Source organism: Mustela putorius, unplaced genomic scaffold (genome assembly GCF_011764305.1).
Source record: "Mustela putorius furo isolate JIRA1106 unplaced genomic scaffold, ASM1176430v1.1 tig00000905_pilon_pilon_pilon, whole genome shotgun sequence".
Taxonomy (NCBI): domain Eukaryota; kingdom Metazoa; phylum Chordata; class Mammalia; order Carnivora; family Mustelidae; genus Mustela; species Mustela putorius.
This window is the reverse complement of record NW_025421511.1, coordinates 349323-370389: the sequence shown is the minus strand read 5'-3', so window position 1 is coordinate 370389 and position 21067 is coordinate 349323. Positions and strand designations below refer to the sequence as shown.

The following is a 21067-nucleotide window of genomic DNA, read 5'->3' as shown; positions in this document are numbered from 1 at the left end:
TATCTTCCAATCTGAAATTTGAATTAAAAAGTTTCTGGGCTGCTGCTGTGTCCAGCTGTTGCCCTCTTGTGTCCTTGAATCCACCAGGAAATGGGGCCCATTCATCAAGAATTTCTTCTCATCCCACACTATCTCATCCCACTCCAGTTTTTGTTTTTGTTTTTGTCCTCATTAGTTCATGGACATCATTCTTACTGACATTAATTCATAGATGAGCCTCCTGAATGTTAAAAGTCCTGTGCTGACAGGTCTGTGCTAATAGGGGAGACTCAGTGAGGATCTCCTAAGACCGTCTGAGTCTCCAGAAAAACATCAAACCATGGGATAAGGCCACAGTTATTATCTTGAAAACATGTATAAACTTTAGGGGCACCTGCCAGGGTGTCTCAGTTAAGCATCTGACTCTTTGTTTCAGCTCAGGTCATGATTTCAGGGTCATGAGATTGAGCCTGACATCAGGCTCTGCACTCAGAGTGCAGTCTGCTTGAGAGTTTCTCTCCCTCTGCCCTGCCCGCCACCCCCAACCCTGGCAACCGGAGTGGGTGCATGCCCTCTTAAATAAATAAGTCTTTTTTTTTTTTTACAAGAAGAAAACATGTATAAATTTTAAGTATACTTACTAGAGAGGACTTGAAAATGAATAAACCAATTGTTCAAGTTTACAAACTAAGAGAAAATAAAAGAGTAAACTGACATTTCAAATTTTACAAAGCAAGAAGATAATTAGTAAGTTAAAAGAAAGATTAAAAGATTAAATGAAACAAGGAAAAATTGATAGAAATCAATTAAATAGTTTTTAAAGTCAAATCAAGAAATTAAAAGGACACAAGAAAAGTTTCTTTTTCGGGCAAGATGAGTCTTAAGAAGTCACTCCTGAGTATGGAGACCACTCTTAGGGCTTCCAGTCAACGTAACAAACACCTGGCTATACTGCCGCCACACTCAAGGAGGAATTCGCTCTGTGGCAAAGACAGCCTTCTGCTGTTCACTCAAACACTGGGGATTCAGGAGCATGAAGCTCCTACAGGAAGATCAACAGATGGATTTTTCCACCTATTTCTTCAGAACACTCTCCTGTCCGAGTGAGCCCACACATTTTGTGGCAGCAGTGAGTACATGCACTGGGCTGACTTTCCCTTGAAGACACAGACCCTGGGCCTGCTAGTACCTGCGGAGCTCAAGGTCAGAGCAGATGCTTCCCTTTCTCCTGCTCCTGAGCTTCTCATCTCTCTCCCATTCCTGGATCCCTAAGCCCCAAACACCACCCTTATTCCCCCTCCAGGCTCCCTTCACACAGTCAACGCGCTTCCGCCTCCCTCCTCTGTGGAGAGAGATTTTTGCTCTATGCTTGGTTTAAAAAGTCTGGACCCTTTCCTGTCAACCTATCTTGTGACTCCCTGCATGTGTCCTGAGGCAGGTGAAGAGATCAGTAAAAGAAGCCAGTGGAGAGGAACAGCACTGTCCTCATGGGAATAGCATGGCCTGGATGGGATAGTGTGGCAGGGTTCGCCTTTCACACCCCTAACCCCAAAACTTCAGATCATGTATCTCATACTCCCCAGCAAGAGCCACTTCTCCTCTGTCATGGTTTTACTCACAATCTCAAATATTTAATTCCTCTTTTCCAAAACATCCTACTAAACTACTAAAATATATGAAATTAAGGAGACCTAATTAGTAGCCCTGGAAAACATGAAAGGGGGTCAGCAATGGAAACAGCGGAGAAATTATTCAATTACGAACAGATGGGCGCTCTTTCAACAAAGTTCCACAACAATTCAGCTCAGCCTTGATCATTTCCAGAAACAGGGCAAAGGGAACAAACATACTTAACTAGTAACTAGTTCACAGCCCACTACAGTAAAAGATTACCTAAGGGGAGAAAGAAGATGTGGAATATTAGACTAACTGGTTAAACTAAAGTTTGTTAACATAAAAAAATTACCAACATTTTTACCAAGACCACACTGAAATAGTGTACAATCACTAAGCACCAAAGAATATTTTCAGTATAACAGACTGTAAAACCACTGAGATCTCGCCATAGGAATCTGACATAGTACATTTAGAAGAACACAGAAGTTAAAAATTAAAAACAAAGCTCTACCGAATTTGGGATCTACCCTTCTTGTGCCTCCATTGCTACTGTAGCTCGAGGCCCCGCCCCCTTCCTGTACTCTGTCACCTCTCCGCTCATCCTTTTTCACTATCTTCTTTTACTCCACCGCTTCTAGCCCAGGTCACGCTCTCTCACTCTTATTTGGTCTAAGCCCAACGGACCCACTTCTCTATCCTCAATTTTACCCCCGCTTTTTCTCGTCTCTCTCCTCGGCTCTGTTTCCCCCTTATCCCCGTGCCCCACCTCCACATTCGCAGGAACAGAATGAAGATGCCCCTGCCCAGGAGAGCACACTTTCTGGTGGCACAGCCAGTGGGAGTGGATGGGAGAGAACAAGGGGTGTCAGAGGACGGGGCGGGTGAGCGCCCCAGCACGGGGTGGGCCCGAGGTGGTGACTGTGGTGGGGCCCGAGCAGCAGGCGGGCCGGCCTCGGGACGACGCGAGGAAGGTGAGAACTCAGGACCGGGTCCATAGGATTCGGCCGCTGGAGGGCGAAGCGCCCTGGTGCCGCGAAGGACGAGAACCCACGTCGCGAGTGGGGACCCGACACGCGCGGGGTGCGGAGGGGAGACAGTGGAAAGAACAGAGGTAGAAAAGTTGCGGCGCGGACGGCCTGGGAGCCAGCCTACCCGGAGGAAAAGGCGCGGATCCAGACCAGCAGCACGCGTCCCGCGACCGGGCGGGGCTCCCCGCGGGCGAGACGGGCGGAGGCGGGGGCTGTAAGGTTCGGGAGGCCCAGGGCTCCGGGTGAGAAGAACGCAACGCCGGGGGGGCATCAACGTGCGAGCGGCCACCAGCAATGCTGAACCTCACTCCAGCCAAGACGCCCTGCCATCCGGGAAATCTGCTTCCGGGTGGGCCGGAAACGGCGGGTGGTGCGGGGCGTGCGCGTGCCTCCGCCCCGCCCCTAAGGTGCTTCCGGTCGGCGCGTACTTCCGCCCACGGGCCGCGCTTATGCTCGGCGCTGAGCGTGCAGGGCATCCTGAGGGGCCGGTGCCCCACTCTGCTTCAGGTGATCGAGTCAGGCTCTCTCAGGGGAAGCCTGGCGCTGGCGTGGAGTGCGGCGCTGGTTCCTTCTCAGCAGGTTGAGACCGGCGTGAGTAAACCGTGCGTGCCCGCGGCTGCCGCGGGGGCCTCAGTGCTCGGAGACGCAGGCGGTGTGCGGGGCAGGGACGTCCGCAGCTCCCCCTGGTAAACGTCGGTTTCTTTTCGGTGGGACGGGTGTGAAGGCCGAGCTCGCCCGTGCGGAACGTGACCCGGCGCCGTGACAGCCGCGGGAGGAGGCTTCCACGTGTCCTCCCGGCTCGCGGCGCGGCAGGACTTCGCGAGCCCAGGACGGAGAGTGAGCACGGCCGGCCGAGGCACTGGTGTGACTGCCCACGTCTGGGGAAGGCGTCAAGTTCCCTTACCTTTGACAAATGTGCGTGACATCCAGCAAGTTGTCCGAGTTACTACATTTCACATTTTTATCTTTATTCCGGAGTTACTCAAAAGAGCATTTTTAATTTTGAAAAAGCAGATGTTTTGATCTATGCTTTTTTCTATTTCTAAATGTTTTGTGTCAAGTGTGGACAAGTATTCGTTTTTCATTATTTTCTTTTTTTTTAAGATTTTATTTATTTGACAGAGAGACACAGCGAGAGAGGGAACACAAGCGGGGGGGGGGGGGGGTGGAAGGAGAAGCAGGCTTCCCGCTGAGCGGGGAGCCCTATGCGGGGCTCCATCCCAGGACCCCGGGGCCATGACCCCAGCTAAAGGCAAACGCTTAAGGACTGAGCCACCCAGGCGCCCCTCTTTTCATATACATCTTATTGAAATGTCTGTTCTCTGACATTAAAAAAGGACGATTAAACTGGATTTTCAGATTTCAGTTGCCTCATTTATACCCTTAATAAATATTAATTGTGAAATACGTGAGTGGAAAGTCTCCTTTTCTATTACTGTAAATTCTGAGGTTCATGCCAGAGGGAATGTGGCAAAACTAAATCTGAGCTATTCTTTTTTTTTTTTTTTAAAGATTTTATTTATTTATTTGACAGACAGAGATCACAAGCAGGCAGAGAGGCAGGCAGAGAGAGAGGAGGAAGCAGGCTCCCTGCTGAGCAGAGAGCCCGACGTGGGACTCGATCCCAGGACCCTGAGATCATGACCCGAGCCGAAGGCAGCGGCTTAACCCACTGAGCCACCCAGGCGCCCCAAATCTGAGCTATTCTTGCTGCAGAAATTTCTCAAAGACGCTTCCCAAAGAAAAACTCTGGTTTTTCTGGTTTTCCCAAAACCTAACACAAATTTCTCCAACTTTTACATTTTTAAAAAAATATTAAATACCCAGACTCAATGGATTTAAGTTCTGGAAGGATAATATTCTCTTAGTGGGAACAATAAACACGGGGGTTCATGGAGGGAGTCCGGGGAGCCCTGCCCATGGTGCCTCCAGGCCACCAGGGCAGAGATCACTTACCTGAGCTCACTCACTGGTCTCAGATCTGCGGGACTGGACCCAGATTAAGGAGGGCTGTGTATGACTTGGGGTCAGGGAATCCAACTACCTGATCCTCTCCCCCAGTCCTCCTCCATCCCCCGCTCTCTACAAAGACGTCAAGTGATGCAGTTCTGCCGATGTGAACTATCCCGCCTCCAAGACACCTTCTCCATCAAATCTGTGCTCTGGTTTACACATAGAATGCTGCGGGAGGCTGGAGGTTGACCAAAGTGACGGCGTGGGTACACACAAGATGTGCCTTGTTTGGAAGTTCCCTATGAAAAGCCAAGCCCATAAGAGGGTGTCTGCCCACATCTCTGAATCTCTCTGCCTGGCTGAGAATTAGGTCCATGAAAGCTGAGAAGTGAAAACGAGTGCATTGAAGTATAATTACTTCTATCTATATTTTTATTATATTATTATAATGAAAAAATATTTTCCAGGCATTCCTTATAAAAATGCCTTCACTAAAGAATGAGTCCTGTTCTGAGGAGCTGACACAGCCCTACATAATCATAATGCCTGTAGGATGGCACTTTGAAGATGGTCACTCTAATGGCCTGATGACAGCACGAGCGCCGACTGGGATGCTGGCTGTGTATGTCAGAGGGGAACCCTCAGTAATCATCTCTGCTATTTAGTGAAAGGCGGCAGGTAACTTTTTTGTTAGTGGCAATTAAGAAAACTATAAGATCTCAATACTATGTAGCTCAGAACACAGGAAAAAATTATTCCTGACTCATTTACATATCCATAAAAACCATTATTAAAGCATTATTATTAAAGGGTCTCTTGCTCCTATTTTTTGAATACACCATTTACCTACACTCTTTCTAACCACAAAAGTCTATGGATTTAAATACCGTCTCCGTATAGAACACAATGACATTCTCCCTCATTTCTGAATGCATATTAAATAAACTTGTCTCCAAATACAAAATCCCAAATCTGACCAAGGCCAGGCAATGTGCACACATGCCTGCAGTCCCAGCTGCACACACAAAACCCCCCGTGGTGAGCCACAAAGTGTATAATAAATGCACCAAAAGCTATGGAGATGGCCCAGCAAACTGCCCCTTAAAAACACACCACTGAACTTGCTTTGACGACCTGCCAAAGACTGAACTTACACTGACAGCACTTAATACCAGCACAGGAAACGTGAAAACAAGCCCCCGTACCGCCCCCCTTATCATGCAAACACTTCCACACTCAGTTCTTCCCATATTGCTCCCATATTGCAAAAACGGAAACACCCCATGCCCAGCATCAGCTGACTTTCCAAACAGCACAAGTGGCAAGTCCTCAGACCTTGCAACAGACCCAAACCTCTCCAGAAATCTTGCAGTAGAAACCTACATCCCAAAGCCCAGTGTACACAGAAGCACACATGCAGAAAGACAGTCTCCCCACATGCCTAGACCCCGCCATGTCACAAAATACTTCCTACATATGAATTCAGTCTGGAACGTTGTCTCCACTACCTACTGGCTCCAGTGTGCACAAACTTTCTGCCCTCGTTTCTTTATCCACGAGTGACTGTGTGTGTGCACGCGTGCTCGTGTGTCAACACTTGTTGACTGGGATACACCAAGAGACCCTTCTTGCTCTTCCTCGCTACCCCTGACACTCCCAGGCATGGGGCTTTGCCAATGTGCACTGCTGCCCGAGCGGGGACGACCCTGCCTGAATGGTTCTACAGGCACATTCTGTGTATTGACTAGTGAATCACGACAGCACTGAAAGGCAGGGGGAATTCTGTTTTCCCTGGCTGGATTCAAGCTTCAGCCAGTATTGGTCTGGAGGAGTTTCCACTGGTCTGAGGCATATTTGTTTGGTTTCCATTTTATCCACATGCTCCTCCAACACAAGAACTTTATGCAGGACTGTCTTTCGGGCAGTGGAACTGCTCCTTTCTCTCAGATTGGCAGCAGAATTCTTTACCCTCTTTCAGAGACTCCACAAGTTTTCCAAGTTCATTTTTGAGCTCTAGGAACCACAACTGTATGCATTTATGTTGTAGGACTGCATAAACCTCTGAAAATTTCCCATGTACCTCAGGTGTGCAAGGCCGGAGCTCGACTACAAGTCCCGGAAAGGGCTCTCTGCCAGTCCAAGCAAACTCTGAATCTTCTAAGTCCTCTCTAGAAGCCCTGGAACCCCAGGTGCCAGCCAGTTTTGCCCCCCTGCTAGTAGGGAAGTACCGAGGACAATGCCCTCCAGCAGGCTTTGGTGAAATCATGGTATGGAGACACGGCGAACATAACGGAGCCGGGAAAACTGGTTGGCAGAAAGGAAGACAGGACGTGAGACCTGATGTAGAGCTGCAGCTCGGTCTGAAACCTGGAGGGAGTGGTGTGGGTCTGGTCACTCCTTTCTGTTTGGGAGCCCCGGCTAGAATGCTAAGTACAGGAATTAATGATGAATAACCAGCAGAACTATCCTGCTAATGAACAAAATAACAAATACTCCTGATCCTTGTAATTACAGTAACACTCAACTAAGGGGGAGGAGCTTAGTGCACACACTGCTCTGAGGGAAGGTCAAGGCACTGATGCAGCACGCTGCATTGCGGTCGGAGACTGCACTGTGTCCTGCAGGCTGTGATTGTGAACGCTAGCCACCGAGGACAAGGGTGGGAGTCCTGGGGGCGTGGGGAACACAGAGACCTGTGCAAGGGCGTCCAAAGGAGAAGAATATCGAGAAGAGGTTGAAGCACTCTGGTCCTGGCCACCACAGGGCACTCACTGCTCCTTTCCCTGACTGGGCCAGTGCCTGGTTGGGCAGGAAGGCAGGGCTCCGGGCCATGGCTGTCCGCCACTGCCTGCAGAAGACTGTCCTCATGGAACTTTCAGAACCAGCACTACCTCAGCCCTTTCTGCCTTCTTGCCCTTCTGCCAGCTGCTCTTTCCAGGCCCCTCGTGGTCAGGACATACAGGGCCTGGGTCTGTCTGTCCAAGCAGTGATCTTCTTGTTTCCTCGCCAGCAGGGGCGTGGAGTGACATGGGCAGCCGTGTTTCCTCCAGGACCTTGGAAATTTTTTTTTAAGTTTAAATTTCAGCTTTTTAAAATTGTTACGTTATGTTAGTCACCAAACAGTACATCGTTAGTTTTGATGTTGTTTCTCATAGTACTCTTGTCCCTACTGTTGGATATAGTATAGAAGTCTGAGCATCAGCAAACAGACAATAAAAGAATTATTGGCAAAGAAGAAGTCAAACTCTCTCTCGGCAGATGGCATGATCCAAAAGACTCCACCAAACTACTAGAACTCACACAGCAATTCAGTAATGTGGCAGGATACAAAATCAATGTACAGAAATTAGTTCCTTTCTTATACACTAACACTGAGACAGAAGAAAGAGAAATTAGGGAATTGATTCCATTTACAATAGCACCAAAAACCATAAGATACCTTGGAATAACCTAACCAAAGAGGTAAAGGATCTAGAAACCACAGAGCACTTATGAAAGAAATGAAGAAGACACAAAAAGATGGAAGAAACATCCCACGTTCATGGATCGGAAGAATAAACATTTTTAAAATGTCTGTACTACCCAGAGCAACCTATGCTTTCAACACCATCCCGATCAAAATACCACTGGAATTTTTCAAAGAGCTAAAACAAACAATCTTAAAACTTGTATGGTACCAGAAAAGACGCAGAGTTGCTAAGGAAATGTTGAAAAAGAAAAACAAAACTGGGGGCATCACATTGCCTGACTTCAAGCTTTACTACAAAGCTGTGACCACCAAGACAGCATGGTACTGGCACAAAAACAGACACATAGACCAGTAGAATAGAGCAGAGAGCCCAGATATGGACCCTCAATTCTATGGTCAAATAATCTTTGAAAAAGCAGGAAAAAATATCCAGTGGAAAAAAGACATTCTCTTCAATAGATGGTGCTGGGAAAATTGGACAGCTTTGTATAGAAGAATGGTCCTTGGAAAATTCAGAAAATTCAGTCATTGCCCTGGTGGCCTGTCCCCCCCACCCCAATACCTTTCAGAACAGCTAAAGCCTTTGTTGCACATTTATGGAAACACAGACCATTCCCAGAAACTCCGGCATCACAGGACGCCCTCCATGTGCTTCTTTCGTCAGGAATGGCAGCTTCCAGAATGCAAACTGGCCTAGAACATTTTGAGGAAGCTCTGGTGGGCTCAGAACACCCTCCTCCCCATTCCAACCAGGGACCAGTGGTTCTGGCCTCCCTCCGGTGATTTAGAAAAGTCCCCCAAGGGCGCCTGGGTGGCTCAGTGGGTTAAGCCTCTGCCTTCAGCTCAGGTCATGATCTCAGGGTCCTGGGATTGAGTCCCACATTGGGCTCTCTGCTTGGCAGGGTGTCTGCTTCCTCCTCCTCTCTCTCTCTGCCTGCCTCTCTGCTACTTGTGATCTCTGTCAAATAAATGAATAAAATGTTAAAAAGAAAAGAAAAGAAAAGAAAGTCCCCCAAGTCTCAGGAGGGTCCCAGATGCTGCTTACACCGTCCGTGCAATCAGGATGGTTCCTCGGCCCCCGAACTGTACTGGCTCTGAAAGGGCGAGATGACCTGCTTTCACCTGTGGACCAGCATGTGATTCTGGGCCCTCAGAGGTTCGTATAGACGTTCCCAGAGGTGGAGGGTGGACAGGGAGGCTTTCTCTAAGGTCCCGGTCTACAGAGAAACTTAAACCTTTCAGGAAACTTAAGCAGTTTCAGGAGTTTTGGTGGAGAGAGTATGTTCCAGGTCAACCTGGCGGCCGAGGAAGGGCTCCTGACCAGAAGCCTGGACAGAGTTTCCCACTCATCTGCGCCCTCCCAGAATTTTCTGTCCCCAGGACCCCAGGACCCGTATCTCCGAACGACATGCACCGGGCTGGCTTACAAAGCGGCCGGAGCCTCTGGAAGTGTCCTGGGCTTCCGGGCCCGTCGCAGAGACGCCGGCGCTGCGCTGGAAAGCCAGGCGCCGGGGATGTGCGCCGGGCCGACGGCGCGGGCCGGACCTGCTCTCCCGACGGCTCCCTCCCCCGCGGCCTCTCCCTCACCGTGCACGCGCCTCGGCTGACGCCAGTGTCTTTGGCGAACTAAGCTCGTTCCACCCAGGGCGAGGGTCCCTGTCCCTCCGGCCCGCAGCTCTGACCCCTCTCACGACCCCTGAGAACTCGGGCCCCGCGGTCCGGGCAGCCCCCGCTGCTGGCGCGCACCGGCGCCCCCGGGCCGGAGGGAGGCGGACAGGGCGCGGCGGCTGGCGGGGAGCCCGGGAAGAGCCCGGCGGGCGGCTGGCCTCCAGCCCACTCGCTATTCCAGAGCTCTGCCCGGCGTCGCCCGTCACGGGGCGCTCGGGGGGAAACGCCGGCGCCTCCTGCACGCGTCTCTCCACACACGTCACCGCGGGGGCCGAAGTTCGCGCACTGCTCGCCTCCCCGCTGTCCCCTCACGCTGTCCCGGTCCGGAGTCCCGTCTGGCCCCTGCGGCCGCCGCCCTGCCCATCCAGCAGCCCCCAGGCCGGTTTCTGAGTGTTGTTACAAACCGGCATTTCGTTTTGCTCGGATTGAGATGTGTGCTTCGCCCTGCCGCACCGCACACACGCGGGCGCACGCACGTCGCGGTCAGTCACGCGCGCCGAACGCGAGACGCGCCCTGAGACCAGAGAACTTCGGCTTCTCTGCCAGTCGAACGAGCAAGAATCTGAGGGACGATCTGCGCGGATCCTGCCGGTGAGAATTCCAGAAGACGTTTCAGAATAATCACTGGGGCAACTGGTTAAAGCCGACCTTGGCCACCAGACGGAAAACGCTGGGAGTGGGTCTGAGCGGCGGCACGAGCAAGCCCCCCCCCCCCCCACGCTGGCTTCACGCGCGACGGTGACTAAGAGCCCCCGGTCTGGCTTCCACAGAGCGCATCGCTGCAGGCGCCGGTGACATCCAAGGACGACCGTCCTCCTGCCGGGGTCCCCGCCTCGAGTCCAGCGCCGGTGTGGAGACGCGGCACCTAAACCCAGACCTCGTGCCCCCACGGTCCGTGGCATTTCCCGGCTCTGCCTGTTCGCCTGCACCGGGAGGGCTGGACAGGAAGTGCCCGCGCGGCGCCGGCTCGAGCAGCGAGGCGCGGTCCCGGCGGAGGACGAGCGCACCCGCGCGGCGCCGGTAGGGGGCGCTCTGGGCAGGGCGCTCGCGGGCGGACAGCGGCGGCGGAGCGCAGCCCTGAGGGCGCTCGGACCGGGAGCGAGTCCACCCCCGCGGAGCCGGGCTCTCCGGTTGCAGTCGGTCACGGGCCCGGCGGACCGGCTCCTCACGGTGACTGACCCCGGACGGGCTGCTCGGGCCCTTTGATCTGCGGCCAGCGCGACTGCAGCTCCGGCTCCCCCGCGACCAGCTCTCCCGGGCAGAACGCGGCGCCGCCTCCTCAGGAACGGAGCGTCCGACAAGACAGCGATTCCCGGTTTCCCACGAAGGCCCCCGCGCGTGCACCGCGCCCCTCCGCCCACGAGTGTGGCTAATGAGGTGCGGAAGGGCGCTTCTCGCCCAGACAGACAGACACACGCCGCCGCCCCAGACAGCCGCGGACGGAAGCGCTCGCGGCCTCTCGGAAATGCGGCCGAGCCTCCTCCCGCCGGCCGGGCGGCTCGCGGCCCTCCTCGTCGCCGCGCTCCTCCTCGTGAGCCGAGTGCTGCCAGGTAAAGGGACTTCGCCGAAGCCTTGCTGCCAGCCCAGTGCCCGAGCCTTAGGGGGCCGCCAGTCGTAGGAGCCAAATCGCCGCCACCTGCCCCGCGAGCGGGGGTCTCCGAGGAAATCCGGGGCCCGGCGGCCGGGACCTGCGGCCCGCTGCCTCCTGGCGCCCCCGGCAGCTCTCAGTCAGCTGACGTGAAGTCAGGGTGTCTCGAGTCCTCGAAGCCCTCTTTGCTCCATCACTGAAGTGGATCTGAATTAGGCAGGTTCACCTGCAGCTTCTAGATCTGGAGGACCCCCAAATGGGGCATGCTTCTAGGAAACCTTGGTTTCCAAAGCCCTCCGCTTACTTGCAGCCAAAGTCAGGAACCATAAAAGCCACAAAGCCGGGGCCGGCAGAGGGATGGGCAAGGGGGTCTCCTTGAACGGCCTTCTCCAGGCTAAGAGGCGTCCAGCCCTTTGCTCCTCTGTACCGCTGGTCTCCTGCGCTTAACTCTGGCCCTCCAGGCTCCACCCCAACCCCTGGTTTTTCTTCTCCTTTTTAACGTTCAGTCTTCGGCCGCAGAACTTAGCCACAAGGCATCAGAAATGACACAGCAGGGGAGTTGTGTCCCCTTCACTCAGCCTGCAGGCATGGGTCGCACAGGTGTCAGGGGGCCTGCACAGACATGTAATGGGGGGCCCTCCTCACTTTCGCCCGAGGAAGGCACTGGACAGCCCAAATGTATCATTCCATTTCCTAGAACTCGGGCATTAGATTCAGGGAGGAAGAAGCAACCTCCTGCTCTACATCGAATGGAATGTCTTCCTCTCCCGGTTCCTGAGAATTCCGGGCCTCAGGGAAGAGGAAGGGACAGGAAGACGGGCATAGGTGTGTGGAGGTGGACTGTCCTGTTACAGCTGAAGGGACTGCTGACGGTTATGCTTTACGTCATTCACCAAAAGATGCTCCCCCAAATTTCCGCCAGAAAACATAATGGGAGGAATGCCTATTCCTGGTGAGCCCCCACTTTTCTAGCTAGCTCTGCGTCTTAAAGGATCGCCTACTGCTAACGGGCTGGGATCCTCCAGGCTTGAGGGGAAGGCGCAACTTATAAGGCAAATGCAACTTGGCTTCAGGAGAGCTAGTCTGGAGGAAGGAGGGGGAGAGTTTCCGATGTGGAAACCAGTGGGAAACCAGTATCAGGTGATCAGATACCTGTTAGGGCCAGAGTCAAGCCCCTTCTAAGAAGCAGATATACAAGGAAGCTAAGATGGCGCCTGACTCCTGAGAAGTTTGGTGGCTTATTGCCCAGGGGAGGGCCACCAAGCCCAGAAAAAGTGCCCTGGCATGGAAGTAGGAGAAATTTCCCAAGTGAGGACTAGACATGACGAAAAGAAAGACAAAAACCCAAAGCAACATAGGTTTGGTGCTGCAGGCTGTGAGCCTGCAATACACGATTCACTAGCAAAGAGTAAAACAAGAAAAATGCCCTTAATGGGACGTGGATCCTTACACGAGTGACAGCACATCATCTTTTACAAAGCTCCTTGCGACTGAAAAATGTAATGCTCAGGGGTCAACCTCAGCATGATCACACATGTAGCACCAAGACATGGGAACAACCAGCTTCCATGCCAGCGTGTTCCAGGAGGGGCAGGGGCTCTGATCCGTGACCCCCTCACTGATACCCACGGGACGCCAAGCCTTCGGCCGGGTTCCGGTGGGGACAGGTGGGGACAGGCTGTGATTCCTGTGCCCAAAGGACTCCTCCTCAGGGGACACCACCCATCAGGGAATGGAAGAAGTCCAGGAATGACTGATTCATCTCACGAGATAGCTCCTGTCACCGCTTGGCCTACTGCAATATCCTCCTCCCCTCCCCTCCCCGATCCCAGTGGCAAGGGGCCGGTTTCAGCGCACGGGAAATGGGGCCTGTCTACGGACAGCAGCCGAGTCATAGGTAAAAGGGAGAGAGGCACAGTCTAGGGAATGAAAAGCTCAGACTGCAGCTCGTTTCTACATAGTGCTCAGCACTTAGTATTATGACGGATTTAAAACAGAAAACTGGGCGCCTGGGTGGCTGAGTCAGTTGAGCATCTGACTCTTGATTTCAGCTCAGGTCATGATCTCAGGGTCGTGGGCTCAAGCCCCACACTGGGCTCTGCACTCAGTACAGAGTCTGCTAGAGATTTCCTCTCTCCCTCTGCCCGCCACTCACGCGCACACTCACACGTGATCTCTAAGTAAATAAATAATATAAAATCTTTTTTAAAACCCCCAAATAAAAAAAAAAAAACAACCCATACTCTTACAATTATTTCCCAGTTCACATTTTCAGTAAAAACACAATATTGATCTTCCCATCCATTAATTAGCTCACTGCCTTGTGAACACTCAGGAGTTAAACTCAACCGAATACATTTGAATTTCAGCTCAATTCCTTCCACAGGGATTTACTGAGTGTATATAAATGCCCTTTATTGATCTGAGCTCTTCAAAGACTCCTTTGTGTTTCATGGGACAGACACCTACAAGTGGCCTGTGTGGGCGCCTCTCTTAACGTCAGCCAAGAGCTTAAGAAGTTGTCCTGGAAAAGGCGCCCTTTGTTATGGAGACGACTAGACGGCTCAGAGGGGCCCCCTTCTGTGTGGCTCAGCCCCACAACAATAAGAGAACACAAGTCCAGTCCTATTCTATGTTTTTAAGTGTATTCATGACCCCACAGGGACACACTCTACCACTAGGGATGTGGGCATGCTGTCCCCCCACCCTGGGAAAACACCCTCACTGACATTGCCCTGCAGTATCTGCTCCTTCCAGATCCATGTTCTAGGTCCTACTTTTGAAAGATGCACGTGCACAGATCCTTCTCTAACAAGATCAGCGGCACAAGACTGCTGCTCTGCTGACGGTCTCGGAGCAGTGACGGGAGATGGGGAGGAGGAAAGACTGGCATCCGCGCACGCTCCACAGACCTTCTGAGGAGACGGGGTGGCCCAGCGCTAGGTTCTCATTCCTCAGATGCAGCCAATAGCGCCTGCTTTTCAAGAATGCCCCAAATCCAAACTTTGAGTGAAAGCAGATTTTTTAAGCCCTGGTTTAAGAAATAACAACAACAATCCACCCAAGATTGTTTCCAGACACTCCTTGTAGCAGGAAATTCCATAAAATTTCAGGGAGACGTAAATAGCTACAATGACCCTCTCTCCTGTGCAGCCAGGGGCAGATTCAAGGAGGTCTGTGAGCGTCCAAACGGCTCCTGCCAGGAATTTTGCATTGAATCCGAACACCAGGCGGGGAGATGTTTAAACGGCCAGTCGTGCTGCCTGCCCATGGGGAACGAGCCTGTCATCGAGCCGACCACACCCAAGAAATGATGAACTCTTTTTGAAGCTCTGAGTTTCTACGGATGTTTTATTCTCTATTTTGTGCACTCTCTCTAGGTCTCTTATTTCTGTCTTCTCCCAGGGATTATTTTGAGTCCAAAATAAATAATAAAGCAAAACTAGCAAACATAAGACCTATTTTAAAAATTCATATTGGAGGTGCCGGGGTGGGGGGGGGGTCAGTCATTAAGCATCTGCCTTCAGCTCAGAGCATCATCCCAGGGTCCTGGGATCGAGGTCCGCATTAGGCTCCCTGCCCATTGGGGAGCCTGCTTCTCCCTCTGCCTGTCACTCCCCAGTCATGCTCTCTCTCTCTTTCTATCAAACAAATAAATAACCCCCCCTTCTTAAAAAAAGATTCTGTTGATTTATCTGACAGCGAGAGGTAACGAGAGCTGGAACACAAGCAGGGAGAGTGGGAGAGGGAGAAGCAGGCGTCCCGCTGAGCAGGGAGCCCAATGCAGGACTGCATCCCAGCACCCTGGGATCATGACCTGAGCCGAAGGCAGAGGCTTAACTGACTGAGCCACCCAGACGCCCCTAAATAAAACCTTTAAAAAATATAAAAATATAGAAAGTCATATTGTTCATTTTCAGCCCATTACTGTTTGGTTCCCATTTTTCTATCGGGTGTGGACGAGCTCCCCCAACACTTCATCTGAGGACACTGTTCCCCCTTCCACTGGGAAAACGTGCTACCTCATACTATGCAGCCTAGTGGGTCTCCCTCCCTGACAAAGGGGCAACATACAGGAAACTTGCACAGTAGGATTCCCCCACATCAGTCAGCCCTCAGTGGAAATCTGAATCACGGGCAGAGCAATACCCACCAGATCCAAGACAATCCTTCTACATGCTTTCCCAAGGCAGGGCTCTGGCCTGTCCTGGTCTTCCTGGCTAAGGTCCATGGAATTTCTCATTTGGCCACCTTTCACTGGGCATGACCACTTGGCTCTTCCTTCCATCCCGTAAAGCACAGCATTGCCTTAGGAGGCATGCCCTAACGAACTGCTGCAGACTTAGTGGGCTACAACTCATTATCTGACAGCTCTGTAGGTCTGAAGTTAACCAAAGACCCAATGACGTGGATCTCAACGGGTCAAAATGAAGGTGTCTGCAGGGCTGAACTCCCTTCTGGAAGCTCTATGGCTCCCTCTCCCCGTGGCTGGGACAGCAGCGGTGGGCGGCCCCGTACGACATGGGCAACCAGGCTTCTTTGCCCACCTCTAAAGCCAGCAACAGGCTTGGTCCTTCTCACATCCTAACCCTCAAAACTTACCTTCTGCCTCCGCCCTCTTCCATTCTTGTAGGAGCTTTGTCATTACATTGGGCCCCGCTGGTTAAGTCAAGATCCTCTCCTATTTTCAGATCAGTGGATTAGCCTCCTCATTTCCACCTTCCACCCCAATGTCCTTTGCCATGTGAGGTGACATGGAAACAGGTTCCAGGGATGGATGGATGGATGAAGAAAATGTGATATATGCGTGCGCACACACACACACACACACACACACGCATGTGCACCAATACTATTCAGTCACAAAACTAAGGGGATCCTGCCATTTACGACACTATGGATGGATGTTGATGATGTTGTATTAAGTGAAATAAGAAAAAAAAAAAAAAACCCTGAACTCATTGATACAGAGAAAGATTGGAAGTTGCCGGAGGCAGGGGTGGTGGTTGGGTGGGGGTGAAATGGGTGAAGAGGGTCAAAAGGTACAAACTCCCAGTTATGAAATAAATAAGCCCTTCGGATAATGTATGGCACCATGTCTTCAGTTAATAACACTGTATAATTACACAATATTTTACATTGTATATGTGCGTATATATCGTATATGTAATAATTATGCAATAATTATACTGTAATAATAATACTCAGTACATGTGAGTAAATCTTAAAAGTTCTTATCACGAGGAAACAAAATTTGTAACTCTGTGTGATGACGGAAGTTCCTGAGACTTGGTGCCGGCCATCACGTCACAACACACATACAATGAATCATCGTGCTGTACACCTGAAACTAGTACGATGTTATGTGTCCATTATATCTCAATAAAAAATGTCTTTTTCAGTTACTAGTAACATAAGAGGACACTCAGTAAGCATATAAAAGATCTGAATAATACTACAACTAACTTAATCTAATTGATATTATTTAAAAACGTCATAGGACTACAGCAGAAAAAACATTCTTTTTAAGTGTGCATTTACCCATATAAACCACAAAACAAGGCTTGATAAACAAAAGTATCCAAATCATACAAGGTGTGTCCTGTGACCCTACCAGAAGTAGAAACTAGTATTTGGTATTTGGAAAATTCTCATATATTTGGATATTAAACAATACATTGAATAAAAGTGTGTGAGCAGGGGTGCCTGAGTGGCCCAGTGGGTTAAGCCTCTGCTATGCCTCTGCTCAGGTCATGGTCTCAGGGTCTGGGATCGAGCCCCGCGTCGGGCCCTCTGCTCGGCAGGGAGCCTGCTTCCCTCTCTCTCTCTGCCTGCCTCTCTGCCTGCTTGTGATCTCTGTCAAATAAATAAATAAAAATCTTAAAAAAAAAAAATGAGTGAGCATTTGGAATCGAATAAAAAAGAGAAAACATCGTATCAGAATGTGTGGAATAAAGCTAAATTAGCATTCTGAAATAAATTTATAGTCTCTATATGCTAATATTGTCAAAGAAGAGCAAATTAAATCGAAAACAAGAGAGTCAGGAGATTGGGGCTCCTGGGTGGCTCAGTTGGTTAAGCGTCTGCCTTCGTCTCAGGTCGTGATCCCAGGGTCTGGGGATCAAGCCCCACATCAGGGTCCCTGCTCAACAGGGAGCCTGCTTCTTCCTCTCTCTCTGACCCTCACCTGTACTCTCTCTCTATGCTTTCTCTATCTCAAATAAATAAAATCTTTTAAAAAAGAAAAGCAGGAGATTAATAAAGATAATAAGAGAAATTAATTAAACAGAAGATTAATAGGGAGGAAAGATGAGATCAAAAGTTGGTTCTTTGGAAAGAGGAATGAAAGGTACAACCCCTTACAGGCTGGTATGAGAGACAGAGTCAGTGGAGGAATCGAACACGAATGACCAGAATCAGTAATGAAAGAAAGGAACCAGATCCTGCAGATCTCAGGTCAATTAGCAGGTCTTCTAAGGTACAGCTTTATGTCATTATATTCAACAACTCTGATGAAAAAGGGTAAATTCCTTCAAAGAAAACTATCAAAATTCACCTAAGAAATAAGAAAAGGCAAAACTAAATGGCCAAGGGGCTGTCGGTGGCTGGGCGCCGGAGCACAAGGACGTGATGAAACTTCTGGAGGTAAGGGAGCTGTTCTGTGCATGTCTGTGATGTTGGCTACCCAAACACATGCATTTTTCAAAACTCACAGAAATGTACACTAAATTCTCTCTCCCTCTGGAGAGAGGGAGGAAGGAAGGAAGAAAGGAATTTTAATGAATAAAATTTCACTGCATATAAGATACATCTCAATAATTCCAACTTAAAACAAAACAAATAATATCTCTGTTCCTGTCTTAGGGTTTTGGTGCTCCCTTTATCTACCTTCTAATAACTGTGCCTTTGTTTCATTAAATAAGCGTGACATGCTGGAATTCATTTATTAAGAATCTGCTGTATTTCTCCACCAGAACATGGCCTTCCCGACTAACCACAGCTTCCACCCCCATAACTTCCCTGTACCTTGGAGGCCTGGCACAACGGCAGGGGCAGATGAAAACCCAGAGGAAGGCCAGTCACGCAGAAAACCTACCTCTTCCTCTCTCACAGCCCAACGTTAAAAGCCCTGAGCGCTGATACTGGGCGGCAGAGACAGAATCCCATCTGGCCCTGCTCCGATACAGTCACAGAACCTTCATTTCTTCCTGGGTTCATTCAAAGTCAGCTGCAGCCTCGTAATCCTAGAGTTAAACCTCAGTCCTAAGAACTGGTCCAAAAAGCCAGAGGAAAGCAGACCGTGCGTCAGGATTTAGATGCCATTAACCAGAGGGTTTTTTTGTTTTTTGTTATTTTTTAAGATTTTATTTATTTGAGAGAGAGAGGGAGTGTGAGAGAGCACAAGAGCAGGGGGAGGAACAGAGGGTGAAGCAGGCTCCCTGCTGAGCAGGGAGCCCGATGCGGGACTCGATCCCAGGACCCTGGGATCATGACCTGAGTGGAAAGCAGACACTTAACCAACTGAGCCACCCAGGTGAACCCAGAACCTGGAGTTCTCAACGGGAGGAGGTTTTGCCCCTGGCACATAACTGGCAATGTCTGGAGACGCTTTAGTTCCGGCCTCTAGAATGCGCCTCCGCTGTCTAATGTCTGGGGGCCGGGGATGGTAGCAGCACCCTGCTGTGGACGGGAACGATGGTGAAAACAGAGAACTGTCTGCTGCCAATGTCGGCAGCGCTGGTTAAAAGACTGCTCTAGGCTTTGACACGGAGCTAGGAACCAGAAGAGCAGAAGTGGGTAAATGTTCTGCCTCAAGAACATGCTGCAGCCTCCGGAGGGGAGCCCAGAGCACCTGTACATAGGCATGAGCCCCCCCCCCCAACTGCCACCCCCGCTCTCCTTGACACGGTGGCTTTAATCCGTGGACACGCAGCACATGGAAGTAACTTTTGGACCCTCAGCATAATTACTGATATTTTTTATTCTTACAGACTCTTTCTCTCTTGTTTTTGCTTCTCCATCTTTTCCTACGTCTGACCAATTCCTGGCCCGATTAGAACCAGGTCTGATTTTTCCAAACAAATCTGATGAATTCATTCCCAGTTCCATATGGAGTCTTTGTATACTGCCATGGAACTTAGTTTCCCTAAATGACTTAAAATCTGTCAAAGAAATTATAAACAGATTTATAACAATCACATAAAGCATTTGCACGTCCAAGAAAATTCTGGCTGTTCCAAATGTAGACCATTGTGGCCACTTTGTTCCTATGTCCCTCTCCTCCAGGCGACGCTGGGTGGGACAGGGACTGAGCAAACTACACTTCCCAGACTCCTTCGCTGACCTGCTTCCAATTAGGTCACCACAAACCTTGGGCTGGAATTTGGAGTTCGGAGAAGAGCAGAAGAGGCTTCCTTCCTCACTTTTGCTCCCGTCACCGTTGCCACCACAGCAGCAGCCAGCCGCAGCGTCCCCTTTCCTAGGGTTCTACTAGACCAATGTCATCACGGCCTCACAGAGACATCGGTGACTAGTTCCTGACCTTCTGCATAGGTCTGAGGGTTGACGCTGAAAAGTCTCTCCTGGGCACTCCAGGCGTACCCACACAGGCTGGGCAGCGTGCCCCTCCTCAGAGGCCTGACAACCAGGGGACCCCTCTGCAGGCTTCTGGTCTCTTCCACTTCATTGCCTCCTGAGATGTGGCACCTGCTGCCGGCAATTATCTCTGGGTAACCCAACACTCCCTTGAGCCCTTCATTACCCGTGTATCAAATCCAGTTTTAAATTTGTTCAAAGCACTAGTACATCCTAGTCTACTGAGTCCCGACTGACATGATTCTACCTTCGTGGCTTTGGCTACCGCGCTGTCATCCTATATACCTGCAGGGACAGACAGGCCCCGTTACCTAATGGATGCAGTGACAAGGCGTAATGAAGACCACACTTCGTCACTCACAACTGACAGAGCAAGTGGGTGAAAAACACATTCAGACTCTAGAGGATCTAAAACAACAATTTGTAGAGTAAAATCTGGAAGACCTGTGTCCCATTTGAAGAATTATAAAGGGAGATACAATGCAATTTCTCTTTTCTGTGGGACACAAAGAAGAACTGATCCAATATCCTCAATCATCCGAAGTGCAAACAACAGAGACTAGTTCATTTGCTGATCGCGCAATGTAACTGGAATTCAGTAACAAAATGAAAACAAAGGTAAGAAAGCAAAAAATAATTCAAAAGTGTCCTTAATAACCAGAAAGGAACTAATAATGAAGGTCCTCCTTATACTGGTTTACCTAGCAGTGAAACTAACATTCCCACACAGTATATAGGATTATTATGAAAAATAATGTAAAATGTACAATTCCATTCAACTAAATGGAAGGATAAATATGGCAATGACTATGTTCCCTAGTGTACCCACAGAAACAATTTTCATGTTTCACACTACTCCACTAACAAAAGACCATCCCTAAAAAACTCTTAGATATCTATTTAAATATCCACCAAGTATTTTAGTATAAAAAAAGCACTTAAAATGTCAGTTTCATTATTTACCATGTAACACACTAGTAGGTCCAAATACATAACAGTACACAACAAAATCTTACAGGAATTATGTTTCCTTCTACACAGCAATCAGCAGCGTTGGGGTATAAATAAAGAATAAAGTGATATAGTAAAGGTACAGAATGAGTGAAACTAACATTTAGCAAAATAACAAAAAACAAGCAGACGATATTTTTAAATAGGCCGTGGTACGGC

At 50.0% G+C, this 21067-nt stretch overlaps 2 protein-coding genes across 2 annotated transcripts in view; one reads left to right on the top strand and one right to left on the bottom strand.

The window, feature by feature from the left end:
- LOC101690924 (zinc finger protein 705A) overlaps positions 1–2991 on the bottom strand; it is a 30761-nt gene extending 27770 nt beyond the window's left edge. The window contains exon 1 of the mRNA XM_004775553.3: positions 2749–2991. The gene's annotated coding sequence lies outside the window, so the exon portion shown is untranslated. The remainder of the gene's footprint in view (positions 1–2748) is intronic.
- An 8094-nt stretch (positions 2992–11085) lies between these two features.
- Positions 11086–14786, top strand: LOC123393623 (beta-defensin 108B-like). The gene is made up of 2 exons (XM_045086165.1): positions 11086–11264; positions 14456–14786. Exons 1-2 carry the CDS (start codon positions 11087–11089, stop codon positions 14614–14616), a joined length of 339 nt encoding a protein of 112 aa, XP_044942100.1. The 5' UTR covers position 11086; the 3' UTR covers positions 14617–14786.
- Positions 14787–21067: the final 6281 nt, after the last annotated feature.

Excerpts from the sequence above, each read along its gene's own strand:
- LOC123393623 (XM_045086165.1), top strand. The coding sequence starts at position 11,087 with ATGAGGTGCGGAAGGGCGCTTCTCGCCCAGACAGACAGACACACGCCG. Across the intron at positions 11,265-14,455 it reads CGTGAGCCGAGTGCTGCCAG|CCAGGGGCAGATTCAAGGAG; the intron begins GTAAAGGGACTT and ends TCTCCTGTGCAG.